The sequence below is a fragment of the Manacus candei genome, unplaced genomic scaffold, assembly GCF_025592945.1.
Source record: "Manacus candei isolate 608988 ecotype Guabito, Panama unplaced genomic scaffold, ASM2559294v1 h1tg000018l, whole genome shotgun sequence".
Classification (NCBI taxonomy): domain Eukaryota; kingdom Metazoa; phylum Chordata; class Aves; order Passeriformes; family Pipridae; genus Manacus; species Manacus candei.
In genome coordinates, this window is record NW_026138066.1 from 17,248,835 (window position 1) to 17,274,141 (window position 25,307).

At 36.9% G+C, this 25,307-nt stretch overlaps 1 protein-coding gene across 9 annotated transcripts in view; it reads left to right on the forward strand.

Moving 5' to 3' along the window:
• The window catches only part of ERC1 (ELKS/RAB6-interacting/CAST family member 1), a 290,099-nt gene that overhangs the window by 175,947 nt on the left and 88,845 nt on the right, over positions 1-25,307 (forward strand). For all 9 annotated transcript variants that reach the window (XM_051784916.1, XM_051784921.1, XM_051784922.1 and 6 more), the window contains one exon: positions 12,599-12,759. In XM_051784916.1, coding sequence (XP_051640876.1) covers positions 12,599-12,759 — 161 coding nt within the window. The remainder of the gene's footprint in view (positions 1-12,598; positions 12,760-25,307) is intronic.

A 25,307-nucleotide genomic window follows, 5' to 3' on the forward strand; every position in this document is an offset into this window, starting at 1 on the left:
AGTTTATTTTGGAAAAGCTGTCGTTATGTTCCTCAAGGGGGAAGAAAGAATTAAATATAAAGGGGTTTTTCTGCTCAAAGATACGACATTAGTTTTACTTCCCTGGGAAAAACTGGTGGAGGTCGTCTTTGACAAGAGGCCTTGTCTTGCTCACAGTTGTTCTTTTGCTGTCCTGGTGCATCGTACCATCCCTTCTCCTGCAGCAGAAAGCAGGATGTTGTCCTTTGGATGGATTTATTCATAATTATTTATTCACCATTCCCAGAACAATGCTGGAAAAGCGTTTCAGTCCTCATGAAAGAATGAGGCCCTTTATATGAAATAAAGTGAAACAGAAGTTCAGGTTCTGTGATTCAGTGTCAATCAGTAATGAGCGACAGGTTCTTTTCTCAAGCACAATATTGGGATTACTTGCATTTTGAGCCTTCCTCTTTGAAGGGCATAGTTCACTAATGTGTTCTCACCTAAGACCCTTAATGCCTTCCCTCTCTTTGCTCACTTTTATCCCCATACTGCAGTGCACATCCCTTCAGTTTTCCCAGCCTAGGTCTTTCTGAGGCTCTGTTGTGAAATGGAGTAGTGACCTAATTCATGAAACCACTATCTCATTTTTTGAAGGAATTTTTTCATGTGAACCAATTCACTGACCTGGTTCATGGATCCCCATGCAGAACTTGGGGGACATCTGAGGAAGCATTGAACTGTGGGGGCAGGACTGAGAAGTGGAGGCAGGAGTTGCTTAGTGTTATTACTAAAAATATTTTTACCAGAAATGGTTATTGCATCCTTTACAGTAGGCTACTGTTTCTATGAGTGAGGTGGTGCTTTGCCTGACCACAACATACATTTCTCTATCTAATTTTATTTCCTTCAGATTTGAAAAGCAGAAGGTTTTAGAAATTTAAATAGTATTTTTGCTTATAGTAGTGCAGCTCTGTTCTCTCATGGATATCAACTCCTGCTTAAATGCACTCTTTCTAGTGTCAGCTAACATCTAACTCCTTGCCCTAGAATTATATGGTAAATAAACACAAAAAATGGCCATTACCTGTTCATTCTTTCCTTCTTAAGTAGCTACTTAAACTGAAATTCTTGAGTTGGCAGTCTGATCTTGACACCTTCCATCAACCTTTTTTGAAGTTATGGTTCTCAGTGGGACATTTAAATGAGGTTAAGTATGTAGACCTGTAAACAGCTATATCAGTGTTCATACACTGTGTCTTTTTATCCTGCACAGGACAGGTTTTTCTGCTTTGCTTTTTGAGGAAAAAAATAAAAGATTGAATATTGTAAAAGCAACGTATTGTTTAAATGTATTTTCCTATGCTAATTCCTTTCTCCCACTGTCTCTATAAATTATTTCAGGACATATTATTTCAGGTACATATTACATGTAAAATATGTCAATAACAAGACTCCTGAAATTCTCTATCACATATGCCACCTTCAAAATTTGTATCTATTTATTAAGGAAAAATAAATATTGAATAGGTTAATAACTCAAGTAGAACCTTCACAGTTCACTCCTTTTTCATAATCTCCTGTTTCCCTGTTGTAAATACAAGGTCAGCAGAGGTTTGAATGTAGAGTACAGCCTCCATGAGTCTTACCTGTAAGTTACTGCACAGAAATTCTCACCAGGTATTGAATGATACCTGTCATTTGCACTTCCATCAGACCACCATTCTGGTTGTGCTTTAACTTTTTAGCTATGTTATTTAGATTGCATTTCCTTGTTAGAATAGAAATTACATTCACAACACATTTATCATATTGAACCCGATCCTATCAGGTACCTTCTAAAAATGCAAAATAAATTAAAAAATATACCTTTTTTTTGCTGAGCATTCTGTTACTGAAATAGATTTGATATATTTTCTTACATATGTTGAGCAATGGAATTATTTCACAGCACAAATTCTGACACATTAGGTTACTTCCTACAAGTCCCTGTAAATGGAAAATATAAAATGGAATTTCTCATGAACCACTTACCTGTGGGTGTTTTCTGAGCACTGTAGAAATGTCAGAATTCTGACTGGTCTGTAACACATGCTGAAAAGTTTCCTTTTAATGAATGTTTTTGTCTCTTCTGTATTTCCTTATGAGGAGTTTGATAAACCAAGAGATTGGAGATCAAGGCAGTAATCCAGGGTATGGTTTGGAGGTGAAGGTGCTGGAGCCTCATTGCTTCCCACAGGTTTTTCTAAGCAGTTTACATTTTCTTCGGCTGAACTTCTCTTAAATATTTTCTGCAAAGCTCTTTCCTGTAAAAGTCTGCCAAACTCATTTTGGGTTTGAGTGTATGTATATATATGTACATGTACAAAGTAATGTGTGTATTTGGTTCATATTAAGTAAAGTTCTGTGCTAAAAACTTGCATTTTAGTTTCTTTTACTGATACAGATGTTTTAAGAGCTCTCTAAGTCAGTGTCAGCCTGAAGCATAGACTTCCCATTGTTTTTCAAGAGATCTATTTTTTCTAGCCTTTTGTCTGATTCTGTTCCTTTGGTTAGAGAAGGCATTTTGCATGGCTAAAGTTGACTGTGCACTGTGTCCTTGTCAAGGAATATGTTTGCAGTAATTTTTAGCAATTATGCATCTCCCTAAAGTTACTTCTTTTCCCCAAGTATTTAAATGGATTACATAACCTCTTCCTTTAAAAATATGCAGATTTGTACTGAGTCACGCTCCCTCCATGGGAGAAGGTAATTTGATATGTAATTCCTGCATTTTCAGTAATGTACCTTTTAAGAAGTGTAACAGAGTGGAATTTTTTCTTAGTTGTGTTCAGCTGTGCCAAGTTGGGGGCTTGTTTTTTTTTGTCTCCAGATGGGAAGAATGAATAGGGAAGGAAATGATGAATAGAAAATAATGCCCAAAGCCTTTGAGACAGAGATTTTTTTCTAACGTTATAGAGGAAAAACTTTCTAAATCTTTTAAAATCATAGAATTGTTTAGGTTGGAAAAGACCTCTAAGATCATCGAGTCCAACCATTAACCCAGCACTGCCAAGCCCACCACTAAAGCATGTCTCTAAGCACCACATCTACCTGTCTTTTAAATTCCTTCAGGGATGGTGACTTTGTTTTTGTTTCATTTGTTGCTCTCATTTAAGGTTGCAAAATAGTCAAAATTTGATGACTTTCAAGAGAATTGGGGACACTGAAAGGATAATTAACCTCTGTGCAAAATATACATTGAGCATTTCTCCATGTAAGTCACCTTTTCATTTAATGAAATGAGAAATACTGATGGAAACCATTATATATAAATTTGGTGCAAATGCTGACTTTAAGATCCTTTTGTCTGGATTTTTATCCCTTTTTATTGTTTAATAGATAAATACCAATTTCACATTATGCCTTTTATTATAGTCGAGTATTCCAGACAAAGGTCTATCTTGGCATCTCTCTGACTGTTATATTATTTTTTCAAGCACCTACCTCTAGACAGTATTTTATTTATGGTGGCTCAGGAGAAAATCAAATTCTTGCAGATTTGGTTACATTAATGCTTGCTTGAAATTGTAAGACTCAAGCAAATATTTGTGTTAATATTTGTTTAAGTTAGTGCTGTGCTTTTCTCATTTTAAATTTCCTTTCCAGTTGCATTGTTTAACTGTGATCTTAAATGCAAGTGTGATGCAATAGTACATAGATGAGTGCATTAGAAAAGTTAATTAGGCTTCAACATTAGATTCATAAATTGAAAAACATATACTCTTTTTCTGACATAATTGATTTTTTTCCCCAAAATCCATGAAGTACAAGAAAAGAAATTGTATTCCTTCCTGTACCTTTCTCCTATACAGAAAAACACAGAAAAATGACAAACTTCAGGTTCATTAAACTGAGGATGCCCTTCTTTTGAAATGTTTCCTACTCACACAAAAGCTTCCAGACTTTGCTGTACTGCTGTTTACCATTGGATTCCTTCAAACCCTTCACTGAATTTCAACCTGGGTTCCATGTAGTGGAATTGCTTTTTATTTATTGTGGTTAGGTTCTGCTGTTTGCTTTCTGTTAACTACAATGCTAAAGATTTGCTTCCACGAGTTCATAGAGGTGGAAACTTTCCTGAGCTTGCCAGTGAGACTGTGCTTCTTCAGTTAGCCACGTGTTCAACCTTCACATGGCAATGCATGTGCTTTCGTATATTTGTGTTCATGATCCTTAATGTCTTTTGGGAAAAGGGTGTTAGAGTTGTATGTGGAATTAGCATAACGTTTTTCACTCCTTGTAGTGAGCTAATACATCGTCCCAGAATTTTTCTCTTTGCAAAATTAATCTATGCTATATAAATTGACAGTCTTTGCTGTGCTATGTAGCACAGCATTAAATATTTACTTTGAATATTATTCAGTTATGTCTAAACTGTCTGCCATAGTGACATCCTGGTTAACCTAAAACTGTCTAAAATGCAGCAAAATGGAAATCAGCATGGTCTACAGAGTGCTGGTAAAAAAGTGCTGAAATCCCTGGGCAATTAGTATGACTTCTACCTTAGCAGCAGTCACAGGGTAGATGTAACCTAAGAAAGGGCACGTTAATTTGAAGATGACCACGTTTAGAGTTGTAGGTAGAGTATCATGGGTTATCCATAGTTCTAGAGAACTTTGTTTGGATGTAATAAATTGTGCTAAATGAGTGTGTGCAGAGCTGTGCTTAATGTGCTATATCCTAGTGTCTCTGCCTCTGTAGAGATTTGTAGAAGGCGATCAAAATCCAGATTTTTTTTCAAGATCGCGTACTGTGATTGCTGCTGTGTTCCCAAAGAGTGGGAGAGACTCATTGCTAGCCATGGAAGATAAACACAAGACAGTTTCCTAAGACTATAGGTCAATGTAAAGTGAAACAGGACAGCTTCCTTTGGTATGGTTGCTAGGGTTAAAAAGCATAATGAGAATGTTTTGTTGGATAATGGTTTCACTTGAGGGAAATGGAGAAATAGAATTGTAACTTATTACAGTTGTCAGATACCAGTGACTAAAACAGATTTCTTTCCTCAGTAGAAATCAGAATTCAGTTTTCTTTTTTTTTTTCCCCCAGGCCTGACTCAAATATTTCGTATCTGTTAAGCAGTGACAATTATTGTTTCCTTCTCAAGAGCTCTTGTCCCAGCAGTAGGCTGTTGCTTATTTGTATGGGTTATGGCCCACATTTAGGAAATGCAACTGTCAAAGCTACCTCCAAACATCCTAACAGAACACAGCTGTGACTTATGGAGTCCTGAAGTCTGGCGGCTCAGGAGTTTTCTCTTTTCCAAACATCTGTGAATCCTGATTCCTCTTTCTTCATACAAAAGCTCAGTGCTCCCAGAGTATGAGCAAAAGCACTCAATTGATACTCAAGTAATGCACCCCTTGACAGAGACTCCTTTGTTAATGTTTCTGTGGCTTCTGCAGGAGTAACATGGTAATGTCAGATACCTGATCAGTCTGGTATTAGTGCTCCTCATTGCCCAGAGCCATCTGTGGAGACAGTAAGGAGCAATACAGAGCATTAACTCCTCTTCATTATCAGATTCTTTTTTTATAATGGAAGTTTTTGTTGAGACCAGCTCATGGAAATAAGAGACATCAGCTGTTTAAGTATCTCACTTTCACAGAGATAAGAAAAATTGCATTCATCTGCAGTATCCTGCAGGTTTTCAGACCATAGGCTTTTGTTCTCTATCTTTTCCCTCTCCTTTTTCTCATTTAATAATGTAAGAGCAGAACAGTGGCACCAGTCCTGTTAAACCACCAAGACACTCTATTTTATTAGGGATGCTGAGTGTACAAAATCCTAAATGTCTAAAAACCAAAGGCACAAAGACTCAAGAAAGCCACACGCTAATATAAAGAAACACAGATTTCATCCCTAAAATTGCTGCTGTATATTACAGATAATCAAAAGATCCTACCATTTATCTGGAGAGCTGATAATCCACCAGCCATTTTCACAGCTTCAACACTCCCTCCCTTCTTTACTGTGAACAAAACAGAACTCCTTCTCAGTGTGCAGTCTGTCACAGTCCTCTAATGCTGTACACAGCTGACCTTGCCAAAAGGGGTTCTGTAAATCTTGCATCCTCTTTGAGATGGGGCTAAATGTGATGTATAGAAGCATCTTCATTATTGCACACTATTCTGCTGTGTTTGTTTCTGAGTGTCTTTAGGTAGGATCTCCAACTAAGGAATTCCAAGTGGTGAAGAAAAAAGGAGTTTTTCACTTGTCTGCACAGGATCTTATGGCAATATTCATTAACAGCGACCACACAGAACAAGTGAAGCAGTTATGTAGGGTGTTATGTATAGTGTAGGGAAGAACAGTCTTTTAGGTGAACTGCTTTTCACTTAGTGTATCTTCATAGTACCTGCAATCCCAGAATAAAGAGGGAGGTAAAGGATCTAATCTCCCTATGTATCTGCTTCAGGAGGATTAGTGGTAGTCACATTGTCATGGTGGAGAGGCCAGAAGCCACAATGCATTGTCCTCTGTCCACCCACAGGTATGTGCATACTGTGCACTGGTGGTGAGTAAGAGGGGTGTGAATTGAAGCCAGAGCTCCAGCCTGTGTGGTGGGGCAGGGCCATTCTGCTTCACACCCTTCTGCTGCCAGTGGGGTAGAGCTTGCAGCTGCTCTCTTCATTGAGGACTGCCCTTACCTCACAAATCAGAAACAACTTTTTAATGTTGTTGAGGGAGAGGAAGATTTTTCTTGTTATTTGTTTACTGATTTCTCTAATTTTTCTTCAATATTTTTAGTTCTCAAAAAGCTGTGCCTAACAGCTTTCCCAGTGTCTATAGGAATTTGAAAGTTGTTCCCTCAATTCAGAATAGCCAAGAATTTAGTTAAGTGTCTTGGATATAGTCTTTAAGAGTACCTTAAAGCCACCCTACTGCTTTAACGAAAATGGGGCTATGATGAAACCATAATTCATTTCCCTCTTATTTTGTGTAAAGGTTTATTAGCTTGTGATTTAAGCAAACCATCTGGTCCTGCTGGCAGTCCAAGTTATGTCAGACTCAATGCTTTCTCCCTTGTAATATGTTACTTGAGGCAGTTAAATTACATGCTTAAGTCCCAAGTCTGGCCTGTGCTTTTTCCATGTCTTAACATCTGTTCTAGGAAATTTTTCTGGGATCCAAACAAGTTTACACTGAGCCAGAACTCTTGTCTTTGTCTTTCTTTTCATGTCTATTTCTTTTCATTTTCTGAAGTCTAACCAGTAAAACTAAGTAAAAGATAATGCAGAAATTTGCAGTCCCTTTATCATTTCAGCAATGTACACAATGAAATGAAAAATAGTTTCAAAACTCAGAAGCAGTAGAAAAGTAGGAGACTGTCGTCTGAGAGAGTGACACTTTGAGAAATGTTTATTATTTTTTTCAGTCCTTGTAACATTCTTTCTACTGACTTTTAATTGCAAGACTTTTTGTTTTGCTGGCCTAGTTAGTTTTGGGCAAAAGTACAGATTTCTAGTACATTTTGTCTTGTAATGCTAATTTCTTGTTTATACAAGAGAGGTCTATGTTTAGAAAGCCAATAATTTTAAATATACAAGTTAGCCTGCTGAGGTGGTTTTGAAATGAAGATCTCTAGTGATTGATTTATACAATGATCGAGGAAAATGACTTGTTTGTGTTGGTATTTGTATCTGTATTCTCTAAAATTGCATCATTTTGTATTCTACATGGAACTTTTGAGACACAATAATGAATATAAACAGCTATCCCATAGCCTGCTATGTCTGTATGTATATTGAAAGAATTAGAATTTCTTTCCTTCAATGAGAAACATAAAAAGGTGTCTGTTTCCAGGCACATAATTAAACAATTCCCATATTTTGCTACACCTAAATTGTGGTATTTCCAGTTTAGGAATTTTAATTTTAATTATGCATTGATGTGTAATCTTTTGTGCCTAATCAAAAGAAAAAAAATATGAGGAAGGAAAAATAACAAGACTAATAGATGCCTTGGACTATCTGGATGGTTGAAACTTCAGTTTAGAGTGGATGTAGGGAAGAAGTTCTTTACAATGAGCATGGTGAGACATTGGAACAGATTGCCCTGAGAAGTTGTGGATGTCACATCATTGGAAGTGTTCAAGGTTGGGTTGAATGGGGCTTTGAGCAACCTAATCTAGTGAAAGGCATGGCAGGAGTGTTGGCCTAGGTGGTATTTAAAGGTCTCTTCCAGCCCAGACAAAGCATTCTATGAAAAAATGAAAAATAAAAAAGCTATGCAGTCTTTTCTGCAAAGATTGCTAATCTACAGGTGAGGAAAAGCCTTCTCTAACATTAACATAAAATATCTTTTGTGTAGTGTACCAGTGATTTGCTGTCTTTTATAAAGGTTATTCAAGCCAATCATATACCTATGAACTTTGGGTACATTTATGTCCTGTCACTTGAGACTGGAAACATTTCTTTTGTGGTGTCTGTGGAGGGCATCCTTTAGCCTTTTCCTCATTCTTGGTAAACACGTAGCATATAAACATGGATTGCAGGGGTCACCATTTCAGAACAGATCCTCTGCCTTTTCAGGTGTTTTTTCAAGTGTGTAGCATTTTAGTCTTTTTTTTCTCCATACTGATGATTTTGTCCATTGCCTCTTTATAGTTGCACCGTACTGATGTAAGGAATTACATTGTATTACCAGCATTCATGATGCATTTGTTACTTGGATGATGACCCAAAATTACTCTGCTTCTTTGAGCAGAAAATTAGACTCCAGAACTATCTTCCTGAGAGGGCTGTGGAAGCCTTTTTCGATTTCCAGTGCAGTAGAAAAGATATCTTCAGGTGATCCTTCATCACTGGGGAAAGTTCACAATGGAATGGAAAAAGGTAGCTGCCACTACATTGTAATTTAAACAGACTGAAGTGTTTGGGGATGCTGAGGCTCCACTAACTTGTCTGTCTGGCGCCTTAGGTACTGCAGTCTTTGTCAGTAATCATTCCAAGGGCTAATCCAGTGATTAGTAGGATTTTCAGGCTCAGTAATATTTTGCATATCCAGTCCCTTTCTCAGTTTTGCTGTATTTTTACTGGCTTTTGGGGAACTTGACCAAGCTCTTTGCAAGTCCTTGGCTTCACATTACCCAATGGCGAGAAAAGTTTACTGGAACAACTACATATTTGGAGTTAATGTGGTATCTACATGTCTGTGCAAAAGTCTGTTTTTTGATTTAGAGTTACATCAGAGGAGCCTGAAATTACAGTTTGTAGGAACAGGGATGTTAAGATGGTAGATAGGCTTCTGAAAAGGGCTTCATTTTTTTTGCCATTAGATCCAAATACATGGCAGATAAACTTCTCCTGTCATATTGATGTTTTTCTTTGTCTTGATTTCATGCTTCCTAAGGAAGGAGATGTAATACTATGTAAAAAATTTGTCCTATCTTGATATTTCCCTTTTCTGCTGCTATGAATACCGGTCTAATTGACATACTTACTTTGCCCTCTTTCACATAGTTTGTTCAGTCTCCTGGGAGCTCTATCCTGTAATGGAAACTTATTTCAGCTTGATGTTCTTCCTTAAGGATAAGCTGCTACCTGGTTATGTCATGTCACTTAAGGCCCAAAAGCAATGAAAAAATAGTCTCCATTCAACTTCTCTGCTCAGAATACATGAAGACCTTTCTGGCCTGTCTACAGAGAACTGAATCACAGCTAAGTCATAGATAGTCAAAGATATACTTTGCTTTATATGCTGTCATTTGAGCAAAGAGAAAAGAGGAGCAAGAGTGCACTCTTCACGCCTTCTGAGATGGAGACTTTCTAGTTACAGCTGACAGGGCACAAACTTACCTGCAGTTAAATTGCAAATGTCAACAGCATGTCTCTGAAAACATCTCAGCATGCCAAGAACTCTGGTTTTGGCAAATATTTATTCTTTATTATACAATTAGCTGCTCTCAGGAAAAAAAAAATCAAGGGTAGATTTGAAGTTTTTTTATATAGGCTAAATTAGATGTGCTTTGCAAGCAGTTTGCTTCCAGTGAGTATTCCTGTATCATTTCTCACAGGGCTGCTTACTGGGACATGTACAGACAGGTCTGCCCTAAGATTCATAAGCTGCCAAATAAAATGTTTTGTTTTGTAGAAGTTTAATTGAAACAGACCCATGTAATATCTATAACCTGATGAACCTGAACAATGAAGTCTTTACTGTGAATGCAGTCATCACTGTTTTGGTGAACTTTGTCTTTAGTAAACTGTGTGACAAATGGTACTTGCTGGAGAGGATGGAAGGTAATGACAGTTCTGTAAACTAAGTTGTTGGCACAGTTTAAAAGCTCCTTGCATTCCAACCGTTCCTAATACGTGATTAGATCAATTCTCCGTTAGCCTGCAAAAATAGAGAATACAACCTTAGAATTAAAAGAGTTAGCAAGCAGAGCAACGAGAAAAAGATTAAGTACCTGCAATAACCACCACTACAAAGTATTCCTGCAGAGTTAGCCTTTGCCACCTCTCGCTGGGAGCCTTGGCCTAGACAGTCTCTGGTATGCTTGTGTCTTCTTACCAGCACAGAGTTGTCACACTACGGATCTACACTGAGCAAAGCAGTCCTTCAGTGTCAGCATCACAGACCCTGATGGCTGGGAAGGGAGGGAAGGATGGCAGAAATATTTCAGACCTGATTACAGAGAAGATGCTGCTTCAGATTGTTTTATCTTGGCAGCTGACAAATTGACACAGGCCATTTTGATTGTTGCAGTTGGCTGGGGGCTTGTTGATTTGAGGTGGTTTTCTGTTATAAGCTAAAGGGTTTATAGTTGGCATACCTTTTTCTTCTAAGTTTAAAGGGAAATGTTTATGTGGGTAATTCTGATCCACCCAAAGGAAGCAGAAGCTGATATTCTAGAAGCTGATGCACAAGTACACCTTTACTTCCCCACCACGTTGTGACTTTTCTCTTTCTAAGAACCAGTTTCCATCCTAGTAGTATTTTTGCTATTCATTATTTCTGCAGTTCTTCTTTGCATTCTTTTCTAATGTATTTTCTCTGTTTCATTTTATGGAGTTTTCTCTTTGTTTTAAAAATTGACAGTTTCTGATCTTGTTTTGCACACTAATAAAACAGGGAAAGTTTGGTTAATATATCCATGGTCACCAGTTTGGATTCTGCGTCACTGAAATTCTGCTTTGGTCTGTTGATTGTGAGATGAATTTTTCACTGTACATCTTGAATAGTTTTTGATAATCACATATTTTAATTCTTATTTTTTTTTTTTTTTAGTTTGCTGAGCACAAGAAGAATCCTTTTGGCAGCTGTATTTGGGTGGAAGTAGATAGGCTTTCTACAGTAAACACTGCACAATATCTGTGCTAGATTTTTATAAATCTGCTAATTCTGGATTGCAATTTTTCATGCTCTGTCACTGATTGAGGATGAAAACCAATCTTATTATCCATTTTAGCTCTGCCTTTAGGAGTTCAGGATTTATTAAAGTATGTTACATACCTTCCCTCCTCCAGCACTTACATAGCAAATGACATGCCCAACTCCTTTTATGAAAACATGTAATTAGAAATTTGGCTTAATATAATTTCAATGATTCACTTCCAGGATGGATCACAAGTTGCTTGTTATGCAGGGGTATAAAGGCAATGCAGTGCTGTGTTGTCATGCTAAATTTATATGAATGTTTGATTATGTGCATCAGTAGCATCTGAGCTTCTCCCATTTGAAGCACATTATAAAAATGGTTCTGAACACTTGGTTGTGATAGGAAGAGAAAACCTGTTTTGAAGAAGTCAGTGAAAGTAATGTGTTATAAAATTATATAAAATTATAAAAGCACATCCAGAGGTTTTTGAATGCTACATGTAGTTAGACTTAAGCATTTATTGTGGTTTTGCATGTTAATTATCATAAATTTTAGCCGAGACAGAACTTGTTCCAAGTGCAAAACAAAAGTACTGTTCATCTGTGTAAAATCTATGCTAGACTTTACAATCATGTTAATTCTGAATCTTTCCTAATTTGCTGGAGATATCAGCAATGTTCTGCTGTACTTCTCTGCCATCAGCAACTCTTTGAATATCTTACGTTGCTAAATCACAACATGTACCTATAAGCATTGTTCAAATGGTATTTTGAGGGAAGTAGCCTTACATCTTCACGGGAACCCAGTCCTCTCCCTATTTTGGAAACAATACCTTTATTCTTAAAGTGCATATGTAGTTTCTCTTTAGGCATCATTTACAATGGAAGTTTTTTATTGTTTTGGTGTATTATCAATGTGTTTCATTTAATACCTTGCCTTTCTGTGGGCCAATTTGAACATATACAGGTCATCCTCTTATCCTTGGGGTACGTTTTCTAAAACAGAAACACAGAAGAGTTGAAGATTTCTATTGTACTAGTAACATTTCAGTGACCAAACTAATTTAATTCACAGGCTGTAATGTTGCTTCAGTCAAGTACAGACATACTGTCCACAGCACTAGATGATGCTTCCAGCCTACAGAAGTGTTGTGCAGCATACATGCACTGGTAGCCTGTGTGTTCCAATTTAGTTGAGACATTTAGTAAATTCCAGTTGATCACATTACACTATTTTTCTCTCCTCCTGTCTGCTCCAAAAATGTTTTAGGTAGAAGAGCTGATGATGGCCATGGAGAAGGTTAAGCAGGAGCTGGAGTCAATGAAAGCAAAATTGTCCTCTACACAACAGTCTTTGGCTGAGAAGGAAACCCATTTGACCAACCTACGAGCTGAAAGAAGGAAACATTTGGAGGAAGTCCTGGAAATGAAGTAAGTGTCTTCTTTCATTATTTGTAGGCATGTTTTACTGATATCTCTGAATTCCTTTCTGATCCCTGGTGTTCTAAAGACAACCACTGCATGAACATGTCTCTATCTGACTGATCTGTAATCTGTTGAACCTTCAGAATTTACTTCTGAACATGACTGTCACACTTCCACTAGAGGTCAAAACCATTTCTTCCTTGCGATTGTTCACAGTAGACTACTATTGGGACTCAATTATTTTATTAATGTGTCATCTTGCTTTGAGCAGCCTATAACTAAGGTTAGGTGCAAGTCAGTATAGCAAATGACAAAAAAATAAGGGGGAAGAGATAAACATAATGTCAGGTGTTTGTAATGGTAAAATCAGACTGCAGAGGTCTGTTCTGCTCAAGTATTTTTCAAACTAATGTGGAGGGTTCATTAACACTGGAATAATTTGAAGCTCTCTATCAGTCAGAATTCTCTCATCATCTTTGCATAAGAAGACCTGGATAAAACTGAATTTTGAGGAGGTAGGGACAAGTGAGGAATTAGACTTCTAAGGCTTAAATACTTCCTAATTTCTGACTGTGCATTATAGATAAATAGTTATCCTTAGTTTAGGGAGACATGAATCCGTTTAGTGCAATGATGGATAGTGCTGCCAGCAGTTCATTAGAAACACTTTCAGTTGTTTAGCCAGCCCTGAAGAGAAGGAACATTTTTATTGGCAGGACCAGCAGTGGTTCCTCCACTGTGGTTTTGTGAGCCATTATTTATTTATTTAACTATTCTACGCTGGTCTCTTTCCTTTCCTTTTTTTTTTTTTTTTTTTTAATGAAAGGATAGAAAAACAGCTGTTACAAAATGGAAAGAGGTGGCTTAGATCTTGAAATTCTAACTTAGGAGTGCTGTATAAAGTGGGCCAAGCCTCCCCAGCTTCATATTCCGCTACAACAGTCTGATCTAGACCTGGCGTAAGGATGTTGGAAGACTACAGTACTTAAAAGCCACACTTTTTATTTTTAATAAAAAATTTTATTGAGCTATAAATTTGACTGCCTTGAGAGTTGGTGGGGGGGTGGGGGTGGGAAGAATAGCTCTTAAGGTGATGTGGGAATCCAAAGCAACTGGAGATGTATCCCATATCCAATCACTTGACAGCATTTTCTTCTGCCAAACTGCTCTGCCAAACCTTCTCATTAAAATATACACGTAGTGTACAGTATATCCTGAAATGTATTTGGAATTGTGTAGATCCTTTAATATAACTACTCACTTCTAAATGATGACCTCTCTTAGCTGTGTAAGTTATTGTTGGAAAGTTGTTGTACTGAAATGTAGTATCAGGAACTGCATGAACTGGTAGATCCATTGTACCTCAGAAGGAAGAAGAATGCTGGAGAGAATGGTAATGCTGTCAGCACATGGAGAGAAAGATGGAAAAAACATTATGTTTGTATAGTTAACTAGCTGAGCGTGTTTTAGTCATAGCTGGTCTGTCTTAAAGTTCTATAAAGCTGCCAAAGGCATCCAAACTTCAAAAACTCACCCTCACCATGAAGCTCTGTTGCAAACAAGTCTCTACTGAGGACTCCCAGTCAATTAAATATCTTATTTTTATATACAGAAACTCCAGTATATTCTTCATTGCCCTGCTTTCCCAGCCTATGCCTTTTATGAAAACCATTCTTGTTTTCTGTTTTCTGGTTTTCCAAAAAGTTTCTCATGTTGTTAAAGTATTTCCTACTATTTCAGCTCAAAAAATAACAGTAATTGAATGAGTGGTCAATTTTGTGAAGCAATTAGCTGTTTTTAGTGTTCTTAACAAAAAACAATAGCTATTGTACAGATAGTGTTCAAAGATACAGTTTTATTTCCCAGGTTTTAGGGCATGCTTTACTGGGAAAAGTTTGAGGTGCTCAAAAGCAGCACTGATTAAATTTGAGATTTGATAGAGGAGCAGATCTAACAGGCTGGGCCCTGCAGTCAGCTAGTGGGGCTGGGGAACAGACAAGAAAAATAGCTTAGGAAATGCAGCTTTAGGATATTCTAGATATGGACTGAAAGAAAGTGTTAAAGCAACAAGGGGACTCCAGAAAGTTACCTTTGGGTTTTGATGGGAAGTTGTTAGATATTATGTTAGTGAAAATATATGTTTAAAATACTGTTTCTTAGAGTAGAACTTGTGTTTACTACTGACTCTGTAACCCTGAGAAGATCATTTCACACTCCTTAGGGAATACTGTGGCACTAGAATAGCTCAAGTGTGAATTATTCCAAGCAAGAAATTTCAATCCTTAAAGAAATACTATGTATTTGGAAACCCTCTTCCTTTAAGTCTAATATTTTCATTTTCCTTTAAAAAAACTTTATTGCAAATAATTATGAGAGAGGTAGATAATGGTCTCTATTTATATCACCAAACCCGATCTACTGTAAAGAAATACTAGTGAACTGCTAGGATTTTTGTTTTGTTATGTTTTCTTTAAGAAGTTCTAATGTTTCCATCATTCACAGCAAATCTTTTAAATTAGGCAGGAATAAAGTGCTGTCTACAGAGAAATCTCTGTTCTTTGTCCCGTAAAAACCTGCTTAGGCTGAGCTGAGTTATAAACTGTTGAAAATCCCCAGTTTTCCTTTCCTTTTTTTTTTCTCCTGGTGTTGTCAGCAAATTTTGGCAGTGTGTGAAAATAACCGAGCACAAACAGTCTAATCTGAGGCCGAACTCATGCAATTGCCAAATCTGGAGCAGCGGACACTGCACTTATAGGGAAGGGGAACAGACACTGTGTCTGCATGGAGAGAGGGAATTTTTTATTTTTTTTTATTTTTTTTTATTTTTTTTTACTAGACAGGGCTTTTGTTATGGTCAGAAGGACCAGAAGGTTCTTCCTAATCATCTGCTTTAGGATTGAAAAGTCCCAGTTGGGGCATTTCTCAATCTGTTCTTTCAGACCTGGAAAACTGTCCAACAGCCCTTTCCTGAATTATGCCTTCTCTTGCTAATTGCAATTGCTGCTAGCCCTATAATTCAAGGTATGCAGACTTACATAATGTAGTTGGCGCTTCAGAGTTGAATCCTTCATCCTGCTGGCTCACAACAGAAAGATTATTACTTGTCTGAGAATAATTTACTGTCCTCTTGTTTCTTGAAAAATAATCAAGGATATTACAGATGAATAAATTGTTATAATAGAAAATAATTCATGTTTCAAAACCAAGCTGTCAAAAAACATCGTTTGATTTCTTTCATGACTGTACATGAGTGGTTTTCTGAATATTTATCACAGTAGTTTCTAATTACATGAATTCATCCCACAGATAGTGTTTCGTTTGATACAGAGTGTAGGCGGCGATCAGAGATGAACCAGGCCTGTGTAGCTTAATGAGGCTGTTTATTGTATGCCTCCCTTTTTTCATCTCAGACTTGGAAGGCCTGCTGAGAGCTACAGGAGGGCTACTAATAAAAATAAGATGCCAACCTAGGCAGTGCTATGCAGGAAGACTGTTCACCCGTATCTCTGCTACAGTTTTCTTGCATGACACGACTTACAAGTATCTGGTAGATGGTTGATAAGTCCACGTGTTCATTTTCTGGCTATCAGATGAGAAAAATACAAACATGGATGCTCGAACACTCACAACTGAAATTAAGTCAGTGGAAGCTGAGGTTGTTTGTCTTCTGAAAAGTTCATCTCCTCAGCAATAAAGCAGCATTGTCTGGAGGTACGAGTATGAAGTTGAAATTGAAAATAGTCCAAAAGAAACTGATTAATTGACACAGTTTATTTGCCAGAAAAGTCATTTCAGTTGATCCAAGATGAGGTGTGAAGTAATTTCAAACCCTGCAAACAGTTTAACCAAACAAAAATATTTCAGGTTGCACGCACCCATGGTGAACAGAACCAGAAAAAAAAAGTATCAATGACCATCCAACAATAACTTGTCAGCTCATCAGCAGTTGTCTTCTTGGAAATTAAAGAATTTTTTTTTTGTCATTAAAGAGGTTGTGGTTTATGTATATGGTTTAACAACAGTTCTCCAGAGCAGAAGTGATTCCTGGTTGCAGAAGTGCGTGTATGTTCTATAACAACTATGAACAGTTGTCTCTGTGGTTGGAAATCACTGCATTTGTTGTCAGTGCCACAAAGCAGTAACACATTAACCTTGCATCTGCAAGGTATGGCTTTCTAGGTCCAACACAAGCTCTTTGTCATACTGAACTGGACTTACAAGGTCTGTGGTCACTTGGTGTATCAGGCCATCATGTGATTGCAGCAGTGGTACCAAAACATCTCCTGTAATTACTTTGTGTGAAATTAAATAAGCTGAAGTCCCACAGGGGGCACTCCGTGTCCATAGGATTCACTGTCTGGGGCAGAGCTGAATGAGTGCATCTGCGTCAGTCCCTTTTTTTCTTCTGTTAGCTTAGGTGTTTTCTTTTTTTAAAAGTCTTTTGCAGGGCACACAGTGAAAATGAACACACTAATATCCTACTGCCGTTGTTTTGTCCTTTTTAATTTTTAAGCATAAGATATTTAATTACATATTTGTTTTAATTCTCTTTCGTCACCCAATTAAATTGTAAAAACTTCAGTTGCACTAGTCTGAAATGTTAAAAATAGTAAATTTCTAATTAAGGAACAATACAGACATCACACTTAAATAATTTGAAATAAACTGACCTTGGAACTGCTGTTAATCTCAAATTCTCGCAGAATCCAGTAGGAAAGCTGAAATACAGCATGTAGATGTTGTGTGTCTTCTAAGGTTAAAGTTTATTTAAAGACCATAATTTTTTTTTTTTTGCTAACTCCTCAGTTTTCACTGTAATGAAACATTAGGCTTTTCATAAATGTAGTTGTAGATCTTGGTTAACCCTCAAATGTGGTGTCTTCTGCTATTATTTTTTTTAATTCAGGTGAAAATGTGAGAGAAAGCATAATCTCCTTTGCACTCCTTTTCTCTTGGCAATTAAGGAATGAAGCCTTTCTGTCAAGAAGGAATTATCCCTTCTGTCCTCCTGCCTTTGTCAGTGAGCCTTTGAGCACTCTGGGACGAGAGTGTTGTGGCAGCATTAGAGACAGCCTGACATTTCATTTTCAGTGCAACTGATAGTAGAGAGCCTGAATCAGGGAAATAAGCAGAAAAGTTTAACCCATTTTCAGTCAACAGCACTAAACTGGTGGATCAAATGATTCACATAGGTGAGAGAACTGTTGAACTTGAATCTCGAAGTGTCACAGAAAGATGAAACTGCAAAGCAAAGACATGAACCTTTAGCAAAGCCTGTGCAAATAAAGTGCCCCATATGAGCACGCACAGAATTAGGTTGTTGTGGTTTACTCTGATTCTTTAAGTATTGGGAAGTTATATTTATCTTTTATAACTGGTTTGTTGTTACTCTTCACCTGCCTTGAAAAACGTTTTCTTCTGTAGCTTTCTCAGATACTAAAACCTTGGCACGATATGTCACAGTCCTGTTCTGTCTTGTGATAAAACCTCCATATCTCATTTTATCTCAAATTCTGTGGTCCCTGAGAACAGTCTTGCAGAGAGAAAGTACTATACTATCTTAATGAACCATGACAGGCCTGGAAGCAAGACCAACTGCTGAAAAGTACACCAGGTGGTGTTAAAGCAGTTTGCTCCACTCTGTAATTTCTAAATCTATTGATGTTGTAGGGAGGAGTTGGGAACACGAGGTCCAGTCATTAACTCCTGGATAATTTAGCTACACTATGCTCTTGTTTCCATGCCTTTACATAGGAGATTTTTTTTTTTCTGGATATGTTTTCCAAGGACTGATTTAAGTGTAAGTGATCCCTTTGGTAGCCTAGTTTTCTAGATGGTGAAAGGAAATTAGACCTCTTTCAAGTGAAAATGTGAAAAATATAGCATGTAGACTCTGTTAAGAATGCAGAGGTTTTGTCATGTTTTTCTTTTCTTTTAATAGATTGCAGCATTCTCACAGAAATTGCCATGAAAAATATCATCAATAGAGATCTTGGCATATATACCCAGACTACTAAAATGTATGATTTTTTTTAGGCTTACACAATCCTGACACCAGTGAATTAATACCTTTCTTGTCTTTTCTCAGTTTGCTAGTTCCTTACTGCAAACAGTCTTAGAGAGCAGGTGCAGCACAAGCTAAAATTTCTTCATGTTCTTTACTACTCAAAGGGTGTTGGTTTGGGAAAAGTTTGTTTTTACCTGCATGCAGATCATCTTATCTAAAAGAATAAGAAAAATTATGGGTTTTTTCTAGATCTAATTACTCAGTTAACTCAGTGTTAAACTGGTAGAGGAATAAAGAGCAATGGTTTTATTTTGACCAGTATATAGGACAGTGTGCTTGTAAGATAGCTCTAAGGGCACCAATATACTGTCTTCTGCTAGCTAATTCTGTATGCCTTTACTTTGTATAACTAAATACACTCAGAAGTTCTGTCAGAAGTAAAACTTGATCCGTTCAAGAAAATCTGTGTATTTTTCCCTTGGAATTATGAATCCTCCAGTCCACATTTCTAGAACAACACTTGACAAAAGTAGATTTCCAGGCCATTTTAATTGTTTGTATATACTTCTTATATGCAAGAAGCATAAATATGACTGTGATTTTTGTTTTAAAATATGCAGGCGTATTTTGGCTCAGGGTTCATAGCAATAGTGCATTGCCTATTGCTGGCTGTTTCAGCTGCATCAGTGATTCCTGTCGCCATCCCTAATCCAGCTATAAGATTCTGGGGCTTTCAGGGGTGTGACTGAGCTAAACCAAATCAGGCACTTTTTACTTTCTGTTAAAGTCAAAAGAACCATGAGTTCCTCAGGGTGCTTTTTCCTCTTTTATGGACGTGAACTGTAAGTAGTAATGCATATAAATCAACTCTGTGAGCACTACATATTTCATTAAATAAAGTCAAGTTGTGGGTTAATAGAAGTTGCAAGTGAAAATATTATGGTATCTCGTTGCATATATTGTGGATTTAATGTAGTGTGAACAATAGTAGCTTTGAGCCATTGTAAATCCCATCCGGACATCGTCAACATAGTTCAGAATACAAGGAGGGAAATCTCAAAGGTTAGATGTGCTCATATGGCCACTGCATATGCAAGTCATTCTTTTATTGTTTTTAAAATAGCACTGTAGCTTTGCAGGATGTAGGCAAAGACTAACTTCAGTCTGTTTTCTGGAGTGGAACAGAAATTCCTCTTTTGAAAGTCAGGTCAATTTGCTTTAATCACAGGAATAACCTCTGAAGCAAGTAATTGCTTCCCTACTATCCTGAAGGACAAGTGGGAGTTGGGTAAGAAAAACTGGAAAAAGTTAGTCAAGTTGTGGCATTCCCTACACTCTTTGTCTTTATACTGTATGGAAATATTAATTTTATCTTTTTTTGTTTTCCACCCTCTCCAAACAATACTTTTGAGTTCTTTTAGGCAAAATAAAAAACTATCTTCAAGTCTGTGGAATTTATGCGAAAACTCCATAGCGAGAGGATTTGGGACTTGTTGGTTTGGGTTTGTCTGATGATATCTTGTGTGCAGTGCAACTGCTCACATGGAACCAGAGTTAAAAACATGAAAAATGACCAGAATTGTTTACTTAGAAATCCTAAAAGATGAGATTAAGCACTGTAAAAGTGTCTTTCTTTAAGATGTGATGCTGTCATAGCTATTAAGTCACTTCTCCCCGGTTTATGCAGATTACAGGATAAAGAGAACTGTCTTCCTGGTAGCAGGAGCTGGTACATATAGAATTGTAAGGAAGACTGAAAAATCATTTGACCAATGTTATATTTGCTGTTCCCCAAAGCCCCTTTTATAGCCCTTCCTCAAGCACTAAATATATGGCTATAGCTTTCTGTAGACCTCTAGCACTTTTTCAGTCCTCTGGCATTTTCCAGCTTTAAAATTGATGTTGAGTTGAAAAACTGAAGGATCACACTAGTTTATTTCCAGTATGTAATCTAGGAATCAAGCTTTGCATATGAGATTAAGCTGAATTATATAATTTGTATTTGCTATACAACCTAAGAATCGACTAGTTTGATGATTTAGTTTAATTTCATGAATAAAGATTTAAGGCCACTGATACTGTTATGAAGAGATGACAACTGCAAGTAGCTTTGAGTAGCCAGGGATCATCAGCCAACTTGCAGTTACTAGAAAGGGATTGGAGTAAATGGTCAAAAATATCATTCATAAATGCTTAGAAAATAGTTAAGTGTTAACAGAGAACCTAAACTTGTTGAGACTAAGTCATGACAAATCAACCAGGTAATACAGTAGTTTTGATCTCAGGAGGATTTTGTAATTGTCTCACAGAACTGTCTCATCAACACAGTAGGAATTATATTCCTAATTAAATCACTGTAAAGTGAATAAGCAAGTAGCTGGAAAAGAATAATTAGTAATTCCTTGTTGAAATGGAAACCTGTGTTACCTGATGTTCTTAGAGGTCTCTCCCAGCTCTGCTGCTGTTCAAATTGTCCATAAATGAAGCAGATGGCAAGCCAAAGCCAAAGGGTGTGTGTTACCAAAATACTATGGTGAGTGTTCAGGCATTTTGGAGAACAAGGTGAAAATTCAAAATTATCTCAGTAAAGTGAAGAGAGGTTCTAGAGAAGTTTTTACAGACAAACGTATCACAAATACCTGAAATATACAGTTGATCATGCTTTAGGGGTAGTTTAGATTAAGTTGAGGATGGAGAGTGTGTTATCTTGCAGGTTTTTGTGATTTTTCAGCACAGGTCATACGCTTTCCTTAATGAACATCTGTAAGAACCAAAAATATGTCTTGTAAAAATATATTATATGCTTGAGCTTGTTCTAAGTGTAATGTGGGCTTGTTTCTCTCTTAATACCATCTTTGGCTTGCAGATTCAATTTCTAAAGAGATATTTTGCTTTTGTAGGTAGTTCATGTTGAGTATTCTTCATGCAAAGGAATCTTTTTCTTTATTGCAAGAAATAAACATCATTCAATTTGTTGATTCAAAGTAGCTGCAATGTTCTTCTGCCTTTCAAGCCCTCAGTAGGCAGGAAACCTGAAAGGGTTAGGTCTGGTTAGATTATAAAGAATGAGAAGGATATCTTCTGTTCTGGAAAAAGGCTTTATGAACTCAGCTAGCTACATTTTCTTCAAAAATAATGCAATTATTAATAGTACTTTGCAGAACTAGTTCTTTTCATTGAAGGATCTTACATTTTAAAGCCTTCTTTTTTATAAAAATTGAGAAATGCTATTGTTGTTCCTCAAAGTAAACTGAAATGAAAAACATGAAGTGACTCGTTCATCCACGGCCACAGAACTTCAGTGATGTCAGGAATTAAAATCTGAAGATACTGGTTTGTAGATTTTTTGTTGTCTTAACTGAGACACAAATGTTTAATAGGAGATGTTGTGCATGTAAGATACATACTTCATTTATTTCTGTCTTCTGTCATGTTCCCATACAGATCCTTTCTACATCCTCATTTTTTTCTTTATAATGCTATGTCTATACCTAAAGTTGAGTATTCATTTCTTATCACTTTAGTACTGAAATTGGAGAGAACCAGTCTGTTCCTTTTTTCTAAGCTGATCTTTGGATTTGTCTTGCTCGCTAGTCTCACTGTTAGTGAGGGCTTTGGTTTTGACTTTGAAAAACTAGATTAATTTAGCCAGGAGATGTTAATTTAGAAGAAAAACAAATACGTTTTTACCCTGCCTTTAAAAATACAAAACTGGCTTTGGACTGCAGTTTCATAGGTTTTATGACAAATGAGGCAAGAAATAAGTTGGCAAACCCCTATGTCCAAAGTACAGTGCTACAGTGTTGCTCTCTAATTCCCAGCCCCGAAGATCTCAGTAAAGGTCACAAATTAGACAAAGTCAAAATTAATCAACTCTACAATCAAAATACTATTATTAAGACTTTCACTTACTACAAAGAAGCAGTTGTGAAAGAGGCACTGGAGCAAGTTCTTTTGTGCAGCAAGGGAAAATCAACAGCAAGGTGTCGAACAGAAAAATGAAACCCTGCAGGTGAGGCTGTCTTTGGAGCCAGAAGAAACCAGCACTTACACAGAAATGCAAGTAAACTGTTGGAGAATGGAAAAGGTGTTTGGTGCTGAGCTGCAGAGTGTGTCAGTGTGGCATTTGGCCCAAACAGAAGAAGCCTGTGGACTAGAGCGATGCACTGGGGTCATGCACAGCCCCTTTGAGCAATGTCTCACCAAGGCTTCACTCCAGTGCTCTCAACTGCTGCAGCTTTCACCTCCTTTGCAACATGGAACATGGGAGTAGCACTTCCTCTGTGGGGGAAATTGAGAAGTACAGTCATGGATGCCTAGAGACACTACAGCTGACAGTGCCTTTATCTCTACATTTTGTGCCCTTGTTTTGGGGAGACAGAGTGCTCTGCATGACTTTGTGACATGTATGGATACATCCCCATTGTCTAAAGTACATAATTTATACAGATACTGAATTTCTTGTTTCATTTTATAGGCAAATATGATCTCAATGCAACTTATATACAGTTAAGTGTAAGAAATGCATCTTTTGTTACCTGTTTCTGAAACAGAACTTGTAGACCTTTACCGAAACTAATTTTAGAGGGACAGAAATTGCACTGGGCAACCATATGATTTTCATCTCAGCGGTACACAAACCATAAAAGCTTTATTCCCATATATGGGAGATGCACATTCTTTTTTAATAGATCTCTATTCTACTTGCATTTTCTTTTTACTAACTTAAAATAGCAATGTGGAATTAATATGTAAATTGCATAAAGTTATGTCTTGTGCTTTTTAATGTACACCTACCTTAGCATAGTTCTGGTTACACATTCTTCTGGTACAGAAACTCACATGGGTGCAACGGCCATGAATCACTTGGTTTTTTTGATCTGCCTAGAGTATGGGTCATTTTTATTTTTTAAATAAGTATAATTAATTTTCTGTGGACTCTGATAAGCTCTATAAGTTTCTTAGCAGGTTAGGGATTTAATGAAAATTTGATGTATTTGCAAGGTAGGAATACTTGTTTAAGAGCTGTCAGATTATAGTCTGAGGTGTGAAATAAAACCCTCAGCTCTTCTTTCAGAGTTGCTCTACCCCCTGTTCCCACTGCCAAGTCAGTTTTGAAGCAGCTATGTATAAATCAGCAGACCATCATCAGGAAATGCCTGCCTGCTAAAGGTGGAAAATTTGACTCCACATGACCAACAGTCACAGATTCTCAGTTAAACTTCCATTCCCATCTTCTGTACTGATACGGTGGGTCTGGAGCACGAACTGTAAAGGGAAAAATCTGCCTTTTTCAGTTGTACTATTCCCAAGGAAATCCTACAGGTCTTAGAAAAAGTCTTTTTAAAATATTAACTGAAGGAACACAAAAAAAGGTCACATTCCTCTTTGGAATTCATGCACTGCAAATTTTTCTATTTTATGTCTTAGCTGTGTGTTTTGATTTGAGGTAAGAGTTAGGATAGCCTAGTGGAAGTATTTCATTACCTAACTTCCAGCTGAGGTTGGTGGCAGTCTGCTGGGATTTGGAAACACACACCTACATCTTCAATGAACAAGAGGAGTTTGCTGATCCAAATGGGTTACAATAACTTGTCTCCACATGACCTTAAGATCCTTCTAGGAATAGATTTTTTTTTTTTAATTATGCAGCCTTCTGTAGTTTCAATTTATGCTCCGGTCCTCAGTTCTCATTATAATACTTCACATTACATAACACTTTCCACCTGTGAATGTTAAAGCAGTTACAAATAGCATGCTAATTTTCAAAATATTCCTCTGAAAAAAAATAAGTGTTTATCTTATTTAGGGATAAGGGAAACTCAGCACAGAAAAATTTAAATGGCATGAAAAAATCATCTGGGTTGTTTGTAGTGTAGTGACTTATAGACCATGCTCAAGTCATTTAACTGTATCTTGCACTGTAATATAAGAGTTCATTTGCTAGGAAATGAGGTAATTTTTTTTGGGCCATAAATACAGTTTATATTCCATTGCAAATTAATAAAGGGCAGTTATTAAAATATTGTTTAAAGGGCAATATTAAAATTAATTTTCTTGTTCATGAAAGAAAATTGTTTTGAATAGGACAGAGACCAGGAGATACACAATTAGGTTCTTTCTCATCTTCTTGGTTTCTCAAGTCTTCATTTTCTTCTGTTTGGTTGGTTTGTCTTCAGAATCTTGATCTCTGCCTACCAGTGATGATCTCTGATTTACCTTTGACTCCAAGAAACATTTTTTAAGACTTCCACCATTCTACACACAGGCTCGTTGGGATTAGGAGTCATTGTCTCCATGACATTTCAGATCATGTACTTTCCTATAAGCATTGAAATGGTTAGTTCCAAAACACTTGGCAGTTGAGCCAATTCCACACCATAGGTTAGTCATAATCACTGAGGCTGAAAGGATCTTAATAATGGGTTGTTTCTTTTTCATATTGAATAATTTATTCCTAAAACATTGCTAGTTTCTAACTCTTTCACTGTCTACTTTGAGGATACTGCAGTCTTTGATAGTTCATTCCATGGCCGAATTATGTACT